This window comes from Schistocerca nitens, chromosome 2, assembly GCF_023898315.1.
Source record: "Schistocerca nitens isolate TAMUIC-IGC-003100 chromosome 2, iqSchNite1.1, whole genome shotgun sequence".
Classification (NCBI taxonomy): Eukaryota; Metazoa; Arthropoda; class Insecta; order Orthoptera; family Acrididae; genus Schistocerca; species Schistocerca nitens.
This window is the reverse complement of record NC_064615.1, coordinates 775,711,128-775,733,559: the sequence shown is the minus strand read 5'-3', so window position 1 is coordinate 775,733,559 and position 22,432 is coordinate 775,711,128. Positions and strand designations below refer to the sequence as shown.

At 39.5% G+C, this 22,432-nt stretch overlaps 1 protein-coding gene across 1 annotated transcript in view; it reads left to right on the top strand.

Annotated features, from left to right (window-relative positions):
* LOC126234623 (monocarboxylate transporter 13-like) overlaps positions 1-21,973 on the top strand; it is a 148,038-nt gene extending 126,065 nt beyond the window's left edge. The window contains exons 7-9 of the mRNA XM_049943352.1: positions 8,640-8,870; positions 12,032-12,314; positions 20,362-21,973. Coding sequence (XP_049799309.1) covers positions 8,640-8,870; positions 12,032-12,314; positions 20,362-20,522 — 675 coding nt within the window. The 3' untranslated portion in view covers positions 20,523-21,973. The remainder of the gene's footprint in view (positions 1-8,639; positions 8,871-12,031; positions 12,315-20,361) is intronic.
* The last annotated feature ends 459 nt before the right edge of the window (positions 21,974-22,432 follow it).

The window sequence follows — 22,432 nt, the reverse complement described above, 5'->3', positions numbered from 1 at the left end:
TATTTAACCTAACACATGAAATTTTGGGTGAACTAGATTACAAAAGGTATCCAGTGGGGATATTTTGTGACCTGCCAAGGAATTTGATTGTGTAGATCACAACACACTCTTAAAAAACCTTCCACATTATGGCATTAAAGACAAATCTTTGAGTTGGTTAGAATCATACTTACAGAACAGGAAGCAAAGGGTTGTCTTAAGGGCGACAGGGTCAGCATTAACATCAGACTGGCGAAATATAAAGTATGGAGTCCCACTGGGCTCAATTCTTGGGCCATTAATTTTCCTGATCTACCAATCACAATTACCAACAGAGCAAAAATAGTAATGTTTGCCGACGATACAAGTATCCTCGTAAAAGGACCCAACTCAACAATGCAGGATACAGCCATGACAGTCTCTACTCAAGTACACAAATGGTCCACTGCGAACAGCCTAACCTTAAATATTTCAAAAACCAATATGATAGTTCCTGACAAAAATAAAAAAATTAAAGCTCCTGAAATACATGTTAACAATCACAAAATTAATGAAACCACACATACAAAATTCCTAGGTATCCAGGTAGACAGTCACCTAAGATGGAAAGAACAAATTGGTTCATGGTGTGGGTTCCTGTAGTCATGTCCTGGTTCATGAACCACTGGCAACATATGAGTGGCCAAGTAAGTGGTCCAGACAGTCTGGATACCAGTTACTTTGGAATAAGGCTGGGCATCTCGGACATATTCTGAGTCGTGGTCACCTTTGTGCTCATACGGCAAAGACTACCAAATCCACCGGTTTGTCCCTCAACCGTTAGGGGTAAAACTCAATGTGACTCGGGGCAAGTAAGGCTAGCAACCTGCTTCCCTGGTACTTTAAACATGATGCTAGCAACAATCGGAGCAAAATGCCTCGGACCCTTGGAGGTGACGGAGTCCCACCTCTGACAAACCAGGGACTCCTAAGATATGACTTGGCAAACAAATGGTAATGAGATGGGGAGCTATTAATGTCAATGGGGGCTACTCTGGGAAGAAGGTAGAGCTGGCAGAGGCTGCAAGTAAGATGGGGCTGGACGTTTTAGCTGTTAGTGACATTTGGGTAAAGGGTGAGAAAGAAGAGGAAGTGGGAGAATACAAGGTCTACCTGTTAGGAGTCAAAGCAGGAATAGCACAATCGGGTGTAGGGCTTTACATTAGGAAAGAAATGGAACCCAGCATAGTTGCAATAAGGTATGTAAACGAACGACTGATATGGATAGATTTGACAGTGTCTAGCAAGAAAATTAGGATTGTGTCAGTATATTCACATTGTGAAGGGAAAGATCAAGACAAGATGGATAATTTTTATAAGGCACTCAGTGATGTAGTTGTTACAGTAAAGGACAAGGACAGTGTTCTGCTCATGAGTGATTTTAATGCCAGGATTGGAAATCGAACAGAAGGCCATAAAAAGGTTATGGGTAAATTTGGAGAGGATATGGAGGCCAACAGGAACGGGAAACAACTCTTGGATTTCCGTGCCAGTATGGGCTTAATAATCACAAACTCCTTTTTTAAACATAAGAACATTCACCGGTATACTTGGGAAGGCAGGGGAACCAGATCTGTCATTGACTATATAACAACAGATCAGGAATTCAGGAAGGCTGTGAGGGACACATGTGTATTCAGGGGATTCTTTGATGACACTGATCATTATTTAATCTGCAGTGAAATTGGGATTGTGAGGCTGAAAGTGCAGGAGATCAGGTCCATATGTAGGAGGATAAGAGTGGAGAAACTTCAGGATAAGGAAATCAGGCACAAGTACAAAACAGTGATCCCAGAAAGGTACCAGTTAGTTGAATGTAGTCAATTACAGTCATTGGAAAAGGAATGGACAAGGTACAGGGACACAGTACTAGAAGTGGCTAAAGAATGTCTTGGAACAGTAGTGTGTAAAGGTAGGATGAAGCAAACAGCTTGGTGGAATGACACAGTCAAGGCAGCCTGTAAAAGGAAAAAGAAGGCGTATCAAAAATGGCTACATACTAGAACTCAGGTAGACAGAGAAAGTTATGTTGAAGAAAGAAACAAAGCCAAACAGATAATTGGAGCATCCAAAAGGAAATTTTGGGAAGACTTCGGAAACAGACTTTGGAGACTTTTGGTCAAGCTGCTGGAAAACCATTCTGGAGTGTAATTAGCAGTCTTCGAAAGGGAGGTAAGAAGGAAATGACAAGTATTATGGACAGGTCAGGAAAACTGCTGGTGAATCCTGTCGTCTTGGGCAGATGGAGGGAATATTTTGAAGAGTTGCTCAATGTAGGTGAAAATACGATCAGTAATGTTTCAGATTTTGAGGTACAGTGGGATAGGAATGATGATGGAAATAGGATCACATTTGAGGAAGTGGAGAAAATGGTCAATAGATTGCAGTGCAATAAAGCAGCTGGGATGGATGAAATTAAGTCGGAACTCATCAAATACAGTGGAATGTAAGGTCTTAAATGGCTACACAGGATAATTGAAATGGCCTGGGAGTCGGGACAGGTTCCATCAGACTGGACAAAAACAGTAATCACACCAATCTTTAAACATGGAAACAGAAAAGATTGTAACAACTACAGAGGTATCTCTTAAATCAGCGTTGTGTCAAAATCTTCTCGGGTATTGTTGAAAGGAAAGTGCGAGTATTAGTTGAGGACCAATTGGATGAAAATCAGTGCGGGTTTAGGCCTCTTAGAGGTTGTCAGGACCAGATCTTTAGCTTACGGCAAATAATGGAGAAATGTTATGAGTGGAACAGGGAATTGTATCTATGCTTTATAGATCTAGAAAAGCAATTAAAGGTCTTTACATAGTCAGGCAGCAGTTAGAGTTGACAGTAAATTGGGTTCATGGTTCAGAGTAGTTTCAGGGGTAAGACAAGGCTGCAGCCTGTCTCCACTGTTGTTCATATTATTTATGGACCATATGTTGAAAACAATAGACTGGCTGGGTGAGATTAAGATATGTGAACACAAAATAAGCAGTCTTGCATATGCGGATGACTTAGTTGTGATTGAAAGTTTGCAAAGTAATATTTCAGGGCTAGATCAGAAATGAAAGGACTATGGTATGAAGATTAGCATCTCCAAAACGAAAGTAATGTCAGTGGGAAATAAATATAAACGGATTGAGTGCCAAATAGGAGGAACAAAGTTAGAACAGGTGAACAGTTTAAAGTACTTAGGATGCATATTCTCACAGGATGGCAACATAGTGAAAGGACTGGAAGTGAGGTGTAGCAAAGCTAATGCAGTGAGCACTCAGCTACGATCTACTCTCTTCTGCAAGAAGGAAGTCGGTACCAAGACTAAGTTATCTGTGCACTGTTCAATCTTTTGACCAACTTTGTTGTATGGGAGCGAAAGCTGGGTGGATTCAGGTTACCTTATCAACAAGGTTGAGGTTACGGATATGAAAGTAGCTAAGATGATTGCAGGTACTAGTAGATGGGAACAATGGCAGGAGGGTGTCCACAATGAGGAAATCAAAGAAAAACTGGGAATAAACTCGATAGATGTAGCAGTCAGGGCGAACAGGCTTAGATGGTGGGGTCATGTTACACACATGGGAGAAGCAAGGTTACCCAAGAGACTCATGGGTTCAGCAGTAGAGGGTAGGAGGAATCGGGGCAGACCAAGGAGAAGGTACCTGGATTCGGTTAAGAATGATTTTGAAGTAATAGGCTTAACATCAGAAGAGGCACCAATGTTAGCACTGAATAGGGGATCATGGAGGAATTTTATATGGGGGACTATGCTCCAGACTGATTGCTGAAGCCTTAGTCTTAAATGATGATGAATCACAAAATTAATGAAACCACACATACAAAATTCCTAGGTATCCAGATAGACAATCACCTAAGATGGAAAGAACAAATTGATCAGCTGGTCAAGAAACTTAGCTCATCGTGCTTTGCACTAAGAGCTCTCCATCAGTTAGTAGACAGAGAAGTAATGTTGTTGTCATACTTTGCATATTTCCATTCTGTTCTCTCCTATGGCATAATCTTCTGGGGAAATGCTGCAGGTGTTGAAAAAGTCTTCAGAATACAAAAACAAGCAGTGAGGCTAATATGTGGGGTCCCTAATGGGACATCTTGCAGAGGTCTCTTCAAATCTCTCAGGATACTTACCATCACAGGTCAGTATATATACTCACTGATGTTATTTGTAGCCAACAACAGGGATCTGTTTCAGAAAAATTGTGACATCCGCAACCATGACACAAGACAGGTGAAAAATTTTCATCAAGGCTCTGCATCTCCCACTAAAGTACATTGGGGAGTTACTGAGTCAGGTATAAAGGTCTTCAATAAGCTCCCCATCAATATAAAAAAGGAAATAAATAATGTACACGTTTTCAAAAGGAAACTAAAATTATTTCTCATCGAACAAACTTTTTATAAAATGAATGAATACTTAGAGTTATGATGTACAAGAGTGGGGGAAACTGCCTAAGAAAAGCACTCCCTTAAAGATAAAGTGTGATGCTGTTACTTGTAGTTTACCTGAAATTGTGGTGATAAAATGTAAATTTATCTGTTTCATTATGAGAAAATGGGAACTCCCATGTATCCCACTCTCTTGAGCATTCACTTAAACTTCTTCTTAAGGAATGCAGTTAAAACTTGTATTCATTCAAACCATGACCATGCAGAAAATTTACTTCCTTATATATGTCAGTAGCATAAAAATATTCACTGTCACTTATTCTACTATTTTAAACAATCACTTAAACTGTTTTTGGCCTAATACAGGCTTTAATACAGCATGCGAGTAATTGTTCTTGTAAAATAAACCAATGTCTGTGCAATGTGTTGTATAAATGTTAATGTACTACTGTAATTGCATCAATTGACTTTTCCTATATTACTTGTACACTAGCTGTATAATATGTAATCAACAGGACCAAATAAATAAATAAATATATCTAAAAACAAAGATGATGTGACTTACCAAACGAAGCGCTGGCAGGTCGATACACACAAACTGACACAAACAAACACACAAAATTCAAGCTTTCGCAACAAACTGTTGCCTCATCAGGAAAGAGGGAAGGAGAGGGAAAGACAAAAGGATGTGGGTTTTAAGGGAGAGGGTAAGGAGTTATTCCAATCCCGGGAGCGGAAAGATTTACCTTAGTCGGAAAAAAGGACAGGTATACGCTCGCTCGCTCGCTCGTGCGCGCGCACACACACACACACACACACACGCACACGCACACGCACACACACACAGATATATCCATCCACACATATACAGACACTAGCAGACATATTTAAAGACAGAGTTTGGGCAGAGATGTCAGTCGAGCCGGAAGTGCAGAGGCAAAGATGTTGTTGAATGACAGGTGAGGTATGAGTGGTGGCAACTTGAAATTAGCGGAGATTGAGGTCTGGTGGGTAACGGGAAGAGAGGATATATTGAAGAGCAAGTTCCCATCTCCGGAGTTCGGATAGGTTGGTGTTAGTGAGAAGTATCCAGATAACCTGGATGGTGTAACACTGTGCCAAGATGTGCTGGCCGTGCACCAAGGCATGTTTAGCCACAGGGTGATCCTCATTACCAACAAACACTGTCTACCTGTGTCCATTCATGCGAATGGACAGTTTGTTGCTGGTCATTCCCACATAGAAAGCTTCACAGTGTAGGCAGGTCAGTTGGTAAATCATGTGGGTGCTTTCACACGTGGCTCTGCCTTTGATTGTGTACACCTTTCGGGTTACAGGACTGGAGTAGGTGGTGGTGGGAGGGTGCATGGGACAGGTTTTACACCGGGGGCGGTTACAAGGGTAGGAGCCAGATGGCAGGGAAGGTGGTTTGGGGAGTTCATAGGGATGAACTAACAGGTTACGAAGGTTAGGTGGATGGCGGAAAGACACTCTTGGTGGAGTGGAGTGGGGAGGATTTCGTGAAGGATGCATCTCATTTCAGGGCAGGATTTGAGGAAGTCATATCCCTGCTGGAGAGCCACATTCAGAGTCTGGTCCAGTCCCGGAAAGTATCCTGTCACAAGTGGGGCACTTTTGTGGTTCTTCTGTGGGAGGTTCTGGGTTTGAGGGGATGAGGAAGTGGCTCTGGTCATTTGCTTCTGTACCAGGTCGGGAGGGTAGTTGCGTGATGCGAAAGCTGTTTTCAGGTTGTTGTTGTAATGATTCACGGATTCCGGACTGGAGCAGATTCATTTGCCATGAAGACCTAGGCTGTAGGGAAGGGACCGTTTGATGTGGAATGGGTGGCAGCTGTCATAATGGAGGTACTGTTGCTTGTTGGTGGGTTTGATGTGGACGGACATGTGAAGCTGGCCATTGGACAGATGGAGGTCAACGTCAAGAAAAGTGGCGTGGGATTTGGAGTAAGACCACGTGAATCTGATGGAACCAAAGGAGTTGAGGTTGGAGAGGAAATTCTGGAGTTGTTCTTCACTGTGAGTCCAGATCATGAAGATGTCATCAATAAATCTGTACCAAACTTTGGGTTGGCAGACACGGGTAACCAAGAAGGCTTCCTCTAAGCGACCCATGAATAGGTTGGCGTACGAGGGAGCCATCCTGGTACCCATGGCTGTTCCCTTTAATTGTTGGTATGTCTGGCCTTCAAAAGTGAAGAAGTTGTAGGTCAGGATGAAGCTGGCTAAGGTAATGAGGAAATAGGTTTTTGGTAGGGTGGCAGGTGATCGGCGTGAAAGGAAGTGCTCCATCGCACCGAGGCCCTGGATGTGCGGAATATTTGTGCATAAGGAAGTGGCATCAATGGTTACAAGGATGGTTTCCGGGGGTAACAGATTGGGTAAGGATTCCAGGTGTTCGAGAAAGTGGTTGGTGTCTTTGATGAAGGATGGGAGACTGCATGTAATGGGTTGACGGTGTTGATCTACGTAGGCAGAGATACGTTCTGTGGGGGCTTGGTAACCAGCTACAATGGGGCGGCCGGGATGATTGGGTTTGTGAATTTTAGGAAGAAGGTAGAAGGTAGGGGTGCGGGGTGTTGGTGGGGTCAGGAGGTTGTTGGAGTCAGGTGAAAGGTTTTGCAGGGGGCCTAAGGTTCTGAGGATTCCTCGAAGCTCCGCCTGGACATAAGGAATGGGATTACCTTGGCAAATTTTGTATGTGGTGTTGTCTGAAAGCTGACGCAGTCCCTCGGCCACATACTCTCGACGATCAAGTACCACGGTCGTGGAACCCTTGTCCGCCGGAAGAATGACGATGGATTGGTCAGCCTTCAGATCACAGATAGCCTGGGCTTCAACAGTGGTGATGTTGGGAGTAGGATTAAGGTTTTTAAGAAGGATTGAGAGGCAAGGCTGGAAGTCAGAAATTCCTGGAAGGTTTGGAGAGGGTTATTTTGAGGAAGAGGAGGTGGGTCCCACTGTGATGGAGGACGGAACTGTTCCAGGCAGGGTTCAATTTGGATAGTGTCTTGGGGAGTTGGATCATTAGGAGTAGGATTAGGATCATTTTTCTTCATGGCAAAGTGATATTTCCTGCAGAGAGTAAGAGTGTAGGACAGTAAATCTTTGACGAGGGCTGTTTGGTTGAATCTGGGAGTGGGGCTGAAGGTGAGGCCTTTGGATAGGACAGAGGTTTCGGATTGGGAGAGAGGTTTGGAGGAAAGGTTAACTACTGAATTAGGGTGTTGTGGTTCCAGATTGTGTTGATTGGAATTTTGAGGTTTTGGAGGGAGTGGAGCTGGAAGTGGGAGATTGAGTAGATGGGAGAGACTGGCTTTGTGTGCAATGAGAGGAGGTTGAGGTTTGCTGGAAAGGTTGTGAAGGGTGAGTGAGTTGCCTTTCCGGAGGTGGGAAACCAGGAGATTGGAAAGTTTTTTGAGGTGGAGGGTGGCATGCTGTTCTAATTTGCGGTTGGCCTGTAGGAGGATGCTCTGAACAGCCGGTGTGGATGTGGGAGAGGAAAGATTGAGGACTTTTATTAAGGATAAATAAATACAGCATAATTTGCCAGATAAGAGTTATAAAAAATTACCTACAAGGAACCCTTGAGTGTACGGATGCGAATTCAGTCTTTAGTAAGGCTCATTTGAAAGTGTCATGTTAGCTGCTAATGACTCACCCAGTGCATCAGGAGAGTGACAGAAAATGAGTGTCTGGGATGTACAGAGATCAACCTTCTATGGGATGTCTGTCCTGCACTTCCCAAAATGGATGTCATCAACACTCAGTAAATGTTCAAGACAAATCATTAACTTCCACCATGAACACTGAATGAAAAATGGCACACCACAGTGACCACAAAGATTCTTACCATCTAGGTTGAAGGTGAACTCCTTCAGAGTTCCAAACCGTGTAGGATAGTCAGTATCCACTCATAAGGAATGCATATAAAACCATATTGGTGTAACGGGATGATAACCGACTGAATGTGATGGCATGCAATGTGACACTGATATCAGCATTCACTTTGTACACCAAGCACTCAATCAAGTAAATTGTTTGTGGGTGCTACCTATTAGTGCTGAGTTACCAGCAAGAAAGTGAATATGTCCATATCTATTTTACTGAGTGGTTAGTGCTGGCCAACAATGTTCTGTAAGATTAGCATTATTAACAAAAAATGTACAAATAAGTGTATTATCTTGAAAAACATTTTTGTTCTTCATTTTTCAGCAAGAACAACCATGCTTGAGTGAAATGGTTGGGATCCTTGCAGGCATGGTGGATGTTTCCCACTTTGCAGATGCACGTTTCTCATTGTTTGCAGCATCCAACTTCTTGCTGTATACTTGGTATGAAGTTCCATATGTCTTCCTCACAGACCGGGCAGTGGAAATGGGTATCAGTGAAAATGATGCATCACTGCTTATCAGTGCACTGGGACTGCTGAATATGGTTGGAATGGTAAGGCAGGAATCGGGTCATAGAAAAAACAGAATATATATGTGAACCACAAACTCTGGTAAAGCGACAAACTGTCATCAAGTACTATTGAATTTTTTTGATAGAGGCAGTTGCACAATAATAGCAGACATTTGTATACAGGGTGATTCAAAAAGAATACCACAACTTTAAAAATGTGTATTCAATGAAAGAAACATAATATAACCTTCTGTTATACATCATTACAAAGAGTATTTAGAAAGGTTTTTTTCACTCAAAAACAAGTTCAGAGATGTTCAATATGGCCCCTTCAAGAGACACGAGCAATATCAACCCGATACTCCAACTCGTTCCACACTCTCTGTAGCATATCAGGTGTAACAGTTTGGATAGCTGCTGTTATTTCTCGTTTCAAATCATCAGTGGTGGCTGGGAGAGGTGGCCGAAACACCGTATCCTTAACATACCCCCATAAGAAAAAATCGCAGGGGGTAAGATCAGGGCTTCTTGGAGGCCAGTGATGAAGTGCTCTGTCACGGGCTGCCTGGCGGCCGATCCATCGCCTCGGGTAGTTGACGTTCAGGTAGTTACGGACAGATAAGTGCCAATGTGGTGACGGTCCATCCTGCTGAAATATGAATTGTTGTGCTTCTTGTTCGAACTGAGGGAACAGCCAATTCTCTAACATCTCCAGATACTGTAGTCCAGTTACAGTAGCACCTTCGAAGAAAAAGGGACCAAAAACTTTATTGGCTGAAATGGCACAGAAAACGTTCACCTTAGGCGAGTCACGTTCATACTGAGTTGTTTGCCGCGGATTCTCAGTGCCCCATATACAGACATTGTGACGGTTGACTTTCCCGTTAGTGTGGAAAGTTGCTTCATCACTAAACACAATCTTTGAAACGAAAGATTCATCTGTTTCCATTTGAGCAAGGATAAAATCAGTCAACAGCGCCTCAAGCGAACAAGTGTACAACTAAATGAAACTTTATAGCTCCCTTAATTCGCCGACAGATAGTGCTTAGCTCTGCCTTTTGTCGTTGCAGAGTTTTAAATTCCTAAAGTTGTGGTATTCTTTTTGAATCACCCTGTATTATGGATGCTGTGCACTTGAAACAAAACTAATTGATACAAAGGTGGTGTTGAGTCGTACAGGCACAGTGAAAAGCCTGCTAAACATTGAAGGTTTCAGACAAAAGAATCCTCCTCCACAAATAGAAAACAGGCACACCTTCACACTAGGACAATCTGAACACATGTGACCCTGGTTGTTTCATTGTGCCTGTCTGTGATTCAGTGCCTCTTCTATATGGTAACAATCTAAGCTTCTCATAATATTGTTGTTATACCATCCTGTGTTATCAGTCCCAAGATGTTATTGAGCAGGACATTTTCTAAGAATGCTTGTCTCTTCTCATGAATAGTGATTTTCTACAGTTTTTCACTCCTTAAGATAAAGTGATGCAAGTGACATAGCTGAATTGTTATAAAATAAAAAATTCTAAGTACTCTCTGAACTGCCACAGTGATTAAGGCACTTAGACTTGTATGTTGTGAAATTTAAATCCATGTCACACCACTTCAGTAAAATCCTTAGTTGTTTCCTTTGTAAGACCAAAGCCAATTTACTCTGTTTTGCCAATTCAGAGTTCATATCCCATTACTAATGACCTTCCTTGTCATCTCTTATGACATTAAACAGTAATCTTTCTTTCATTTACCATCTTCTAAATGTTACATTTGAAAACAGTTAAAAATGGTGGGGGGTGGGGGGGGGGGAGGGAATAAGCACAGTTTTTTCATTTGATATGTTATAATCACTACATAATCAAACAATATAATTTTTCTTAAATTTTAATTATGGAACATACTGTGTAGTAGCAGCAGTGTGTAGTAGCAGCGTGTTGTTGTTGTGGTCTCCAGTCCTGAGACTGGTTTGATGCAGCTCTCCATGCTACTCTATCCTGTGCAAGCTTCTTCATCTCCCAGTACCTACTGCAACATGCAACATACATCCTTCTGAATCTGCTTGGTGTATTCATCTCTTGGTCTCCCTCTATGATTTTTACCCTCCACACTGCCCTCCAATGCTAAATTTCTGATCCCTTGATGCCTCAGAACATGTCCTACCAACCGATTCCTCCTTCTAGTCAAGTTGTGCCGCAAACTTCTCTTCTCCCCAATCCTATTAAACACCACCTCATTAGTTATGTGATCTACCCATCTAATCTTCAGCATTCTTCTGTAGCACCACATTTCGAAAGCTTCTATTCTCTTCTTGTCTAAACTATAAATCGTCCATGTTTCACTTCCATACATGGCTACACTCCATAAAAATACTTTCAGAAAAGACTTTCTGACACTTAAATCTATACTCGATGTTAACAAATTTCTCTTCTTCATAAATGCTTTCCTTCCCATTGCCAGTCTACATTTTATATCCTCTCTACTTCGACCATCATCAGTTATTTTGCTCCCCAAAGCAAAACTCCTTTACTACTTTAAGTGTCTCGTTTCCTAATATAATACCCTCAGCATCACCCGATTTAATTTGACTACATTCCATTATCCTCATTTTGCTTTTGTTGATGTTCATCTTATATCCTCCTTATGCTACATGAAGTTCAAATGGAGGGGGGGGGGGGGCAAATAATAAGTTACATGTCATTTTTGTATTCATCTGGCAAGGAGCTTTCCATGTTCCACTAGAACCTTTTTGGATAGTGTTCTCTTCAGTAAAAAATCTAGTGCTTTTGTTTCAGTAATCCAAAATTATACGTTAACTGCTTGAAAAGGATACAAAGGGTGTGATTGGTTTCATATAAAGGAAATATTGTATCTGTTTTCTGAGACATTGAGAAAGTGAAATTCACATGTCTGAAATATAACATCAGGAAGTTTTTGTCTACATAATAGTGCTTCACTAGGCTTAATTATAGGTTTAATGATGACAGAAACACACAAGGTATACTGTTGGATTAAGTGCTTGAAATTGGCAGACAGTACTGGCCATTTTTGGAATGCTGTACAAATATCAGAATTGCATTTCATAAGGAAAATACATGTTTTATTCATTTAACAGGATACAGAAATTATTTTTTGGACATAAAATTGTTATATGCTTAAGAGCAAAACTATTACAGTATGAAATTACAGTGACACTTCTTCCACGTTTCTAGGTGATACTTGGGTGGATGGGTGACAGACCTAAAGTGAATGCTGTTGCTGTCTATGCAGTATGCATGACTGTATGTGGTTTGTGCACTGCTGTTGTGCCACTAGTGCATACATACATAGGTTTGATGATCATTGCATGCATATTTGGTCTCTCAATCTCTGCAAATTACACACTTGCATCAATTATTTTGGTGGAAATGGTATCACTAGAAAGATTCACAAATGGCTATGGCCTTCTATTGCTTGTACAAGGTCTTGGAAATATAATTGGGCCACCTCTAGCAGGTAAGAATCAGATTTTTTTTTTGTTTAAGCAAAAGCCATAGTGCCTTGTAATTGAATAGTCTTTAGTCAGAAATTCGTGTAACATTACTATTTATTAGTTAAAGCAATATTCATAACTGAAAGCTTTTAAATAATTATTGTATTATCTGGTAATGAAATACCTTTGTTCTGTTATTTTTTTGCTATGAATTTTCACAAAGAACAAACTTTGAAACATTAATCACACCAGCTAACATGCTGTAGTCAGACTCCCCCCCTCTCTTCCCCCTTCTGACAAGCATTTGAATGATTTATGGAGTTTCTAGTTTGTTTAATATTTAAATTGACAATAAAAATCTGTGGTAATGGCCTTTTGATCAGTTTATTCAAAAATTTCTTAGTGCCTAACATTTTGATTTATTAGTTCTGAAAAGGTGTGAGCTGTAATTGTACTTGCTCTCAACTTCAGAAAGCAGGTATGGGTCAGTTGTGACAATCTCTACACTCTCTATGAAATGATGCACACATTAAAAGTTATGGACTGTTCATTATTTATTGTTATCTCAATATTTTGCCCTGATAACAAGAAATTCCCCAAAGTGAACAAGCAGCTTTCAGGTCACTAGAAGCAATATACAACCTTTGACAAATATATTGAATGTATTGGCTGGGTGCAGTATAGTTGGTACTACTTGCCCAAGCTTGGTCAGTCGCCATTCACCATCTGTCGAGACACCCAGTTTTCACTGTGTGTTGCGGAAATTGCGTTGCACAGCTGTACTGTTATGCATAATGCAGCAATGTACAAATGTTAAAATCTGGTTCAGACTCAGGTAAATGACAAAGCAATATGACTAATGTTGTGCTGGGTGTGTGATGATGGTACTTTATTGAAAAGTGGGTGTAAGGTGGTGCAAGCATTTTCTTGTATGAGTGCTTATACAAATGTAATTGAAACCTTCAGAAAATTTAAACTGTGTTAAGTTTGTATCTCAAGACCTGACTCCTGGATAGACACCTTTCTTGACTGAACAGTCCTTATTTGCCAGATCTTGCCTCCTGCCAATCATCTGCGTTTTTCTTCTCAAGAAGAAACCTTTAAACAAGGGGGGGGGGGGGGGGGGGCAATAGTTTTCGTTTTTGACATCCTGTGCAATGTGAATGCTGAATATAATATTTAGCACCTATCAAAAGTGGATATACAGTACAATAAAACTGTTTGCTTGTGAACATTGTATAAAAATGTTTGAAACTTAAAAGAAATATAGGCAGTTGTTGCCAATAATGAATAATCTGGTTAACAACGCACATCCATTATTTGTAGCACTGAAATTGAGCAAGCATCTGATTTATCAGTGAAGGATTACTACCGTCAAATAGTATTCATTCAATTGAATGAATATTCTGGGTGATGATACTACAAAGGATCAGAATACATTAGGCTTAATTTAGGTACTTTATTAAGAGACAGGAAAGTGGGGCCATTGGAGATGAAATGAGCAGCTTATCAAAGATGGATAACTCCATATATCACTTCTTTACAGGTGAGACAAAAACTACAGAGATCTGTATGGTATAGAACACTGAAATTGTTTTGGGCGATTCTTAAGATTCTTTAAAAAAAATCAGTTAACTTTTTGATATGGAGTGAGTAATAAAGCTGAAATTTGTGAATAAATTCAATTGTCCAGTTATGTAGCACATCTGAGTGTTTGTCAGCTCAAAACTGTAGGTAGATATTGACACATCTATGCAATTTCAAAATCAGTGTGCTTCACATTGTATTAAGAAAATTAGCTTTCATGGCATTTTTGTTGTAATGAAACTGAATTGGTATTAATAAACAGCCTGTTGGGATATCAAACTCAATGTGAGACTCACTTCTCTGGCCAGCGTGCTGTGGATGATTTTCGGACAGAGTGGGAGGAAAAGACAGTGCATAGTATACTACGATTAATGTAGATGTATGTACAATTGGTCTTGAGAATAAAGTCTACGTTGTGCTAAAATTGTCATGTACAGTATGACTGGAAGTAGTTCCTAGCACACCATGGCACTCTCTTCCTATAAACCTATAGTAGAAAACTGTATGTACAAAAAAAACACATTGAGATATTACATTATTAATCTTATTTCATTATGTAAATTTCACTAAAACAACATATAAGTTTGCAAAAATCAGTATTCTTGTGATGCTGATGAGCAACTTAATACTGTCAGTCACAATTTCTTCTGATCAGAAAATGCAAATGTATGTTCACAAATTTCACTGTGGACAACACTTTAAACTTCAGTCTGAAATTGTGCTGAATTATTGTCAGATGTATTTTTGTACCACTGTAACATTTGAGTGTCCTAAGACTTCTTTCCATAGTGCCTGGTCAACAGTTTGATATTGTTTGCTTTCTGAGGGTTGATTTTGTAGCCAGTTGGAATCAGTGTGAGACTTAACGTACAAAAATGATATAGAATTCAATTATATTTACGAGGGCTATCCACAAAGTACATTATGTTTTGGAATTAAAAATAAAGTATTGGAAATTTTTTTTATTATATACAGATGAAAGCCACACTTAAATACTACTTTTCTACATAGTTGCCATTTAAATTAAGGCAATTATCGTAGCGATGGACGAACTTGGAAATTCCTTCGTCGTAAAATTCGGCCGCCTGCGCCTTCAACCACGTAATGACTGTCTTTTGGGACAGAAAAGGTGTGATTTTTGTGGATTTCCTAGAAAGAGGCACTACAATAAACTCTCAAAGGTATTGCCAAACTCTGCACAACCTCAGAAGAGCAATACAAAACAAGTGCAGGGGAAAGTTTGGCTCAAAGATCTTGCTGATTCATGACAATGCCCGGGCCCACATGGCAAATGCCACTCGCAAAGTTCTCGAATCTTTTAAGTGGGAGTTGTTTCCTCATCCGCCGTACAGTCCCGACCTGGCACCAAGCGACTTCCACTTATTCCAAGCAATGAAGAAGTGGTTGGCTATGCAGCGTTTTGATGACGACGCACAGCTTCAAGAAGAGGTAACCACGTGGTTGAAGGTGCAGGTGGCCGAATTTTATGACGAAGGAATTTCCAAGCTTGTCCATCGCTATGATAAGTGCGTTAATTTAAATGGCAACTATGTAGAAAAGTAGTATTTAAGTGTGACTTTCATCTGTATATAATAAAAAAAATTTCCAATACTTTATTTATTTTTAATTCCAAAACGTAATGTACTTTGTGAATATAAAGAAAAGATGTTATGTGGACGTGTGTCCCCAAACGCTTAATTTCCATGTTAGAGCTCATTTTAGTTTCATCAGTATGTACTGTACTTCCTCGACTCACCGCCAGTTGGCCCAATTGAAGGAAGGTAATGTTGACTTCGGTGCATGTGTTGACATGCGACTCATTGCTCTACAGTACTAGCATCAAGCACATCAGTACGTAGCATCAACAGGTTAGTGTTCATCACGAACGTAGTTTTGCTGTCAGTGCAATGTTTACAAATGTGGAGTTGGCAGATGCCCATTTGATGTATGGATTAGCACGGGGCAATAGCCGTGGCGCAGTAAGCTTGTATCGAGACAGATTCCCAGAAAGAAGGCGTCCCGACAGGAAGACGTTCGAAGCAATTGATCGGCTTCTTAGGGAGCACGGAACATTCCAGCCTATGACACGCGACTGGGGAAGACCTAGAACGACAAGGACACCTGCAATGGACGAGGCAATTCTTCATTCAGTTGACGATAACCATAATGTCAGCGTCAGAGAAGTTGCTGCTGTACAAGGTAACGTTGACCACGTGACTGTATGGAGAGTGCTACGGGAGAACCAGTTGTTTCCGTACCATGTACAGTGTGTGCAGGCATTATCAGCAGCTGATTGGCCTCCACGGGTACACTTCTGCGAATGGTTCATCCAACAATGTGTCAATCCTCATTTCAGTGCAAATGTTCTCTTTATGGATGAGGCTTCATTCCAACGTGATGAAATTGTAAATTTTCACAATCAACATGTGAGGGCTGACGAGAAACCGCACGCAATTGTGCAATCACGTCATCAACACAGACTTTCTGTGAACGTTTGGGCGGGCATTGTTGGTGATGTCTTGATTGGGCCCCATGTTCTTCCACCTACGCTCAATGGAGCACGTTATCATGATTTCATACGGGATACTCTACCTGTGCTGCTAGAACATGTGCCTTTACAAGTACGACACATGTGGTTCATGCACGATGGAGCTCCTGCACATTTCAGTCGAAGTGTTCGTACGCTTCTCAACAACAGATTTGGTGACTGATGGATTGGTAGAGGTGGATCAATTCCATGGCCTCCACTCTCTCCTGGCCTCAACGCTCTTGACTTCCATGTATGGGGGCATTTGACAGCCCTTGTCTACGCAACCCCGGTACCAAAGGTAGAGACTCTTCGTGCTCGTATTGTGGACGGCTGTGATACAATGCGCCATTCTCCAGGGCTGCCACAGCGCATCAGGGATTCCATGCGACGGAGGGTGGATGCATGTATCCTCACTAACGGAGGACATTTTAAACATTTCCTGTAACAAAGTGTTTGAAGTCACGCTGGTACGTTCTATTGCTGTGTGTTTCCATTCCATGATTAATGTGATTTGAAGAGAAGTAGCAAAATGAGCTGTAACTTGGAAAGTAAGTGTTTCCAGACACATGTCCACATAACATATTTTCTTTCTTTGTGTGTGAGGAATGTTTCCTGAAAGTTTGGCCGTACCTTTTTGTAACACCCTGTATATGATATGGCATGTGTCTTATTGTACACACCTGAAATATATCTTTCATAAATGCAACAAAAAGATACAGTGTAAATAAGATACCAACTCTAACAACAGCACATTCAACTAACAGAAAGTTTTTGTTTCACATGTTAAGGATGAGTATTATATAAAGGAATCAAGATAAGTTCGCTATTCCAAGGGAAATACAGAAACCCAATAAAAATTTTTCATATGCCTATTCAAAACAAAATTAATTACACTTTTTATAAAACACTTGCAAGTTTAGTGATTATATACATTTTCTTTCACACATTCATCAATTGTATAAAAAGATTTCTCTATCAGGTACTTCCTGAGAGTTTGTTTGAATGCTGGCAATCTATTGTTAAGGCATTTGATGTGTGGTGGGAGGGTATTAAACAGCTTAATATTGGAGTAGTAAGCTCCTTTTTGAACCATAGTGAGACTTTTCAATTCTATGTTCAGACTGTTTTTGGTCCTTGTACTATAGTCATGAGATGCGCTGTTATCTTTGTATATAGAAGGGTTATTACAGACAAAGGTCAACAAAGAAAAGATATACTGTGAGGCAGTGGTAAGGATCCCCATCTTTCGAAACAAGCATCTACAAGAGTGTCTGTGATGGACACCACTCATTATTCTGATGGCTTTTTTTGTGCAGTGAAAATTTTCTTTGCAAGAGGTTGGTTCCCCCAGAATATTATAGCATATGACATTAATGAATGAAAATAGCCAAAGTAAGAAACCTTAATGGTATCTAGCCACTGAAGCAATAACCCATAGTGCAAATATTGCTGAGCTAAGTGTGTCCTAAAGATGGAGAATGTGTGTCGACCAATTACATTTGCTGTCTATACAAGCACCCAGGAATTTTGTAACCTCAACTTTTTGTATTGCTTGGTCTCTACACTTAATTTCTTACAGATTTCTTTGCGCAGTATGGAATCTCATATAAAGGGTTTTATCTGTATTGAGTGAGAGATCGTTTGAATAAAACCAATTTACTATATCATTGAAAACTTAGTTTGTAGTTTCTTCAAGATTGTTGTCTGTAAAATCATCAAGTAGAATTGTAGTGTCATCTGCAAAAAGAGTAAATTTACTTTTTGTATCAGAACAAAGTGGGAGAAAAAAAAGTTCCTACAGTGATGCTGTAATCCAATTCTCATTTGACATGATAGTTTTTCCTAGTTTTTAAACATGTTAGGATCAATATCCTATAGTGTGGCAGTTGAAAAGGCTAGTTTGGGTTGATTTTATTATTGCTTCCAATAACTTCAGTGTTCCATGTTTGGTAAATATTTTGTTGTGATCTTCAGTGTTAATGATGATAATTTTTGTTCTGAGATCTTTATCCAATACACCAAATACTCATTCTGAGGGAAGGAAAGGATGACAAGTAAAGGGAAAAATAGTTAGAGAACTGACATTCCTTGGAGCATGTTTTTTAGCCAGAAACAGCACATGGTTGAAAGACATTTTTGTTTTGTCCTGCACAGCCATCTGCAACAACACAAATGGCAACAATGAAGTCCAACTCCCCATTTTGGAGTTTTCAGAAAGATTACCAAATGCAGCAGAACCTATTTGATCAGAAGATTTCTGCATTTTATTTTCAAACCATAAATATAGGGATACCCTTTTGTTAATGAAGGGTGAACATGAAGACCCAGTCATCACTCATGACTGTCAATTTATAACAGTAAAGTTGACAGCTGAAAAAAGTGTTTTGATCTGGCACTTTGGATAGAGGCAAATTTTTCTGCATTTTTTTGCAATGCATCTGCACAAATGTAGAAGTGACCCTCTAAAATAATTAATGCTTGAATGTCTTCGTGGAAATGCCATGATGATATATTCATTTTTAATTATTGCACTCACTGCCACAAATTCCATACCAGCTATTAACAGCTGAATTCAGCAACTTATTTTCCTTGTTTCAGTCCACATTATTAAGCTCCTTTACAAAAAGAGTTGTAGATTGTTCTTGTTATGAGCCTGGAATTGCTTTCACACATTTGTAAATACAGGCGCAACAGCATAACACAACCTATATTACCCAATGTATTGGCTACTACTCTCCTGTGCAGAGTATTTTGTTGTTAGATCTGTAATATTTGCTGGAGTCAGACATGAAATACAGATAAACTGAAATCCTAAACCTACTTCAGACATCTAGCAATTCAGAACTAGGGAACCCAGCAGTCCAGAAAAGTAAAGTAAATGGTAAATAAATTTAACTACAAAACCGAGTTTTGATATAAAAGTGATTCACTGGGAACAGTTGGACATTCTGGAATGTCCTAATCATTGTTGCTTCTTTTTAATCCTTCCAGATTATTATATGAGTTAGACCATTCTATTCTCTGAATTTGTGTGTCCCATAAATATTACATTTAATATTTTCTTACTACTCCAGTTCAACCTAAGATTGTTTGACAATGTAAATAAAGGAGTCATGATTGCATATTACCGTGAAAGGTACTTTTATTTATAAAGCCTATGAGTGTCTCGTGGGTTACTGAGTTAATTTAGTAAGAAATAGTTACAAAATGGTGGTGCTACAAAATAAATCCTCAAGATAAAACTTCATTGCAGATTAAAACACTGTGCTAGACCAGGAGTTTACTCTGGAATCTTGCTTCTCGTGGAAGAACGCTAGTGCACAAATGTATGCATGAGAACTTCTGTGAAGTTTCGAGAGTATGAAAGGGATACCGACAAATATGAAATGGAGATTTAGTAGTAAACACACAAATGTAATCTGCAGTTTAGTTTGAAGCCACTGTGAATTGCATTAAGGATGGTTACCCTGATTTGAAGCTGGAAAGAACAGTTACAGTAGTAGTCAGTAATCAAAGAAGGGGAAACAAAATTGAAGATAAGTGAAATAGAGCTAAGCCAGAGTGTTAGCATTCGGTTAAACAACTACTACTACTACTGAGGCCCACAGGAACAAGAGTGGCAAATTAGTCTGTAGGTTTCAGGAATGCCACTTCTTTGGAAGGAGAAGATAATGGATAACGTTTACCATTTCATCAACTAGTAATTAAGCATGTTCCTCCCATGATGCACAGTAATAAAAAGTATTAGAACATAGATATTTGTTCACTATTGATGTAATGTAATTTAAATCCTTCTGAGCTATAGATTTAAAGGAACTATAGTATGGAATATTCCACTTCAAACAAAAGATATATCAATGTCAAAATAACTTGCACACCCTCAGGTGTCATACTGATGCATAATTTGTGTTCTGTAACATTTTGTTCCACTAACATATTATTTCATTTTGCAGGTTGGCTTTATGATATTTCTGGAAGTTACGATCTGTCATTTTATTTAGCGGGATTATTTATAATTTTATCTGGTCTCCTACTTTTTGTGCTGCCTGTGTGTAGATGGTGCAAAAAATTGAAGAGTTTGAAGAATGTCAGTGGAAATGAAACAATAACCTAAGCAGTGTGTTGTTAGTGCTTAGTTCTTTGCTAGTCACCAGCTTTTGAAAATACCAAGGACAATTGACATTGCTGAAACTAGTTTTAGAGTGCCTTGTATAATGTTTAATATTATACAAAAATTAATAACTTATGGAGTCATATTAGTTGCTACTTGTTATTGTAAAAGTCATAATTTTACTCTGTAAAATTGAGATTTAAATAATTGTTAAATATATGCTCATATTTACTGAACTTTGTTTACTGAAGATAGGACTGCCTACATTGATCAGACTGTGAAACTAGTAAACAGTGTTCACTAAATTCTCATTGACTGACATTGTTTTCATCCATTCACTATTGATTGGGTGCTTGTCAGTGATAGGTTTGTAAAACCTACTTTACTTTCTTTGGACTAGATATTTTGTATCACTCTGCTTTATATTTTCCTCCTTTTAGCAGTTCTGCTAAAATTGCACTCTCTCCAGGGGGCTTGCAATACTAGGTTCCTCAATTTCAAACTGGATTACTGTAAAACAGTGTTTTGTATGGTTCTGTGTTTGAACATATGATTGTAAATTCTGATGAAATTTATTTTACTTTAATTTTTATTAATAAGGAAATAATTTCTTGTGCAGAAAATGATATAATAGCTGTTACTCAGAAACAAACACAATTACTAAGGTGTGCCAGAGGCAAACATTTCAATAAAGTTAGAAAATAATAATCTTAAACAGACAGTCACAGATGTTAAAGCAGTTAGAAATTTCTACTTGATACATGAGACCATTACTGTGGTGAGGTGCAAATGTAAGTTAGTGGGGCAAATATAGGGTGTCTATAAATTACCTTTAAAACATTAGAGTCTAAAAACATTAAAACCCTGCTAGGTTATGGTTTGCAACATGTGAAAAATAGCTCAGTTTTGTTTCCACCATCAGTCATCAATGTGTGCATCCTTAGTGTGTACAAAAGTCAATCGGTATTAAATTTGTCTCTATGCATGCTCCAGGAACTCCGTGGCGACATGTTTAAGACACACATTTGCAATGCATTTAAAGTCCTGTAGGTATATAATCTCGGTTTATTGTTTTTAATCCCTTTCAAACCACATAGGAAGAAGTCTAATAGAATGAGAACAGGTGATCAAGGCAGTTACAAAGTCAGACCATCTTGTCCAGTCCACCCACCCATAAAATTTTCAACCAGAAGTTGAGCAACCCTTAGGAGCCTTTAAGGTGGTACCCCACCTGCTGAAATGTGGTGTCAAGCTTGAGGTGCTTCAATTATGGCAGAGTGGACTCTCATAACGTGTCCATGTAAACATCACTGTTGAATGTAGGCTTACTGAAAAAGAATTGACGACAGATAAAAATGCATAAGTTCACTCCACACCTTGACCTTGGGACTGTCACTTCCCGTTTTATGTGTGACATGACGACACTGTGATGCCCATATATGAACATGATCACAATTCAGTTTGTTGGATAACAGAAAAGTTGGCTCATTGAAGAAATAAATCTTTCCCAAAAAAATCATTGTTTTTGTCTACCTTGTCTAACACATCTGCTGTGAACAGTTCATGCTGAGGTTTGTCTATGGGTTTTAGTGCCTGAAGCTGCTGAACCTTGCAGAAATAAATATGTAACCTCTTATGCAATCCTTTGTGGATTGTCGATTACAGCACATCTGACACCGGATACTAGATGCACTGATTTTGTTGGATTCCTTGCAAATGCCTATACGCTGTCACAATGGTGTCTGAAACAGATGGATGACATGCCACCTGTTATGGAGAACACTGTTTCCATAAATCACAGATGCCAAGCCTGATTAGTTGGTAAGGTTCATCATTCAACTCCAAACAGAATGCAAAAATTTAGCTGCACTTCAATATTGAGTATGTATGTATAAATCGGGCTACACACTGAG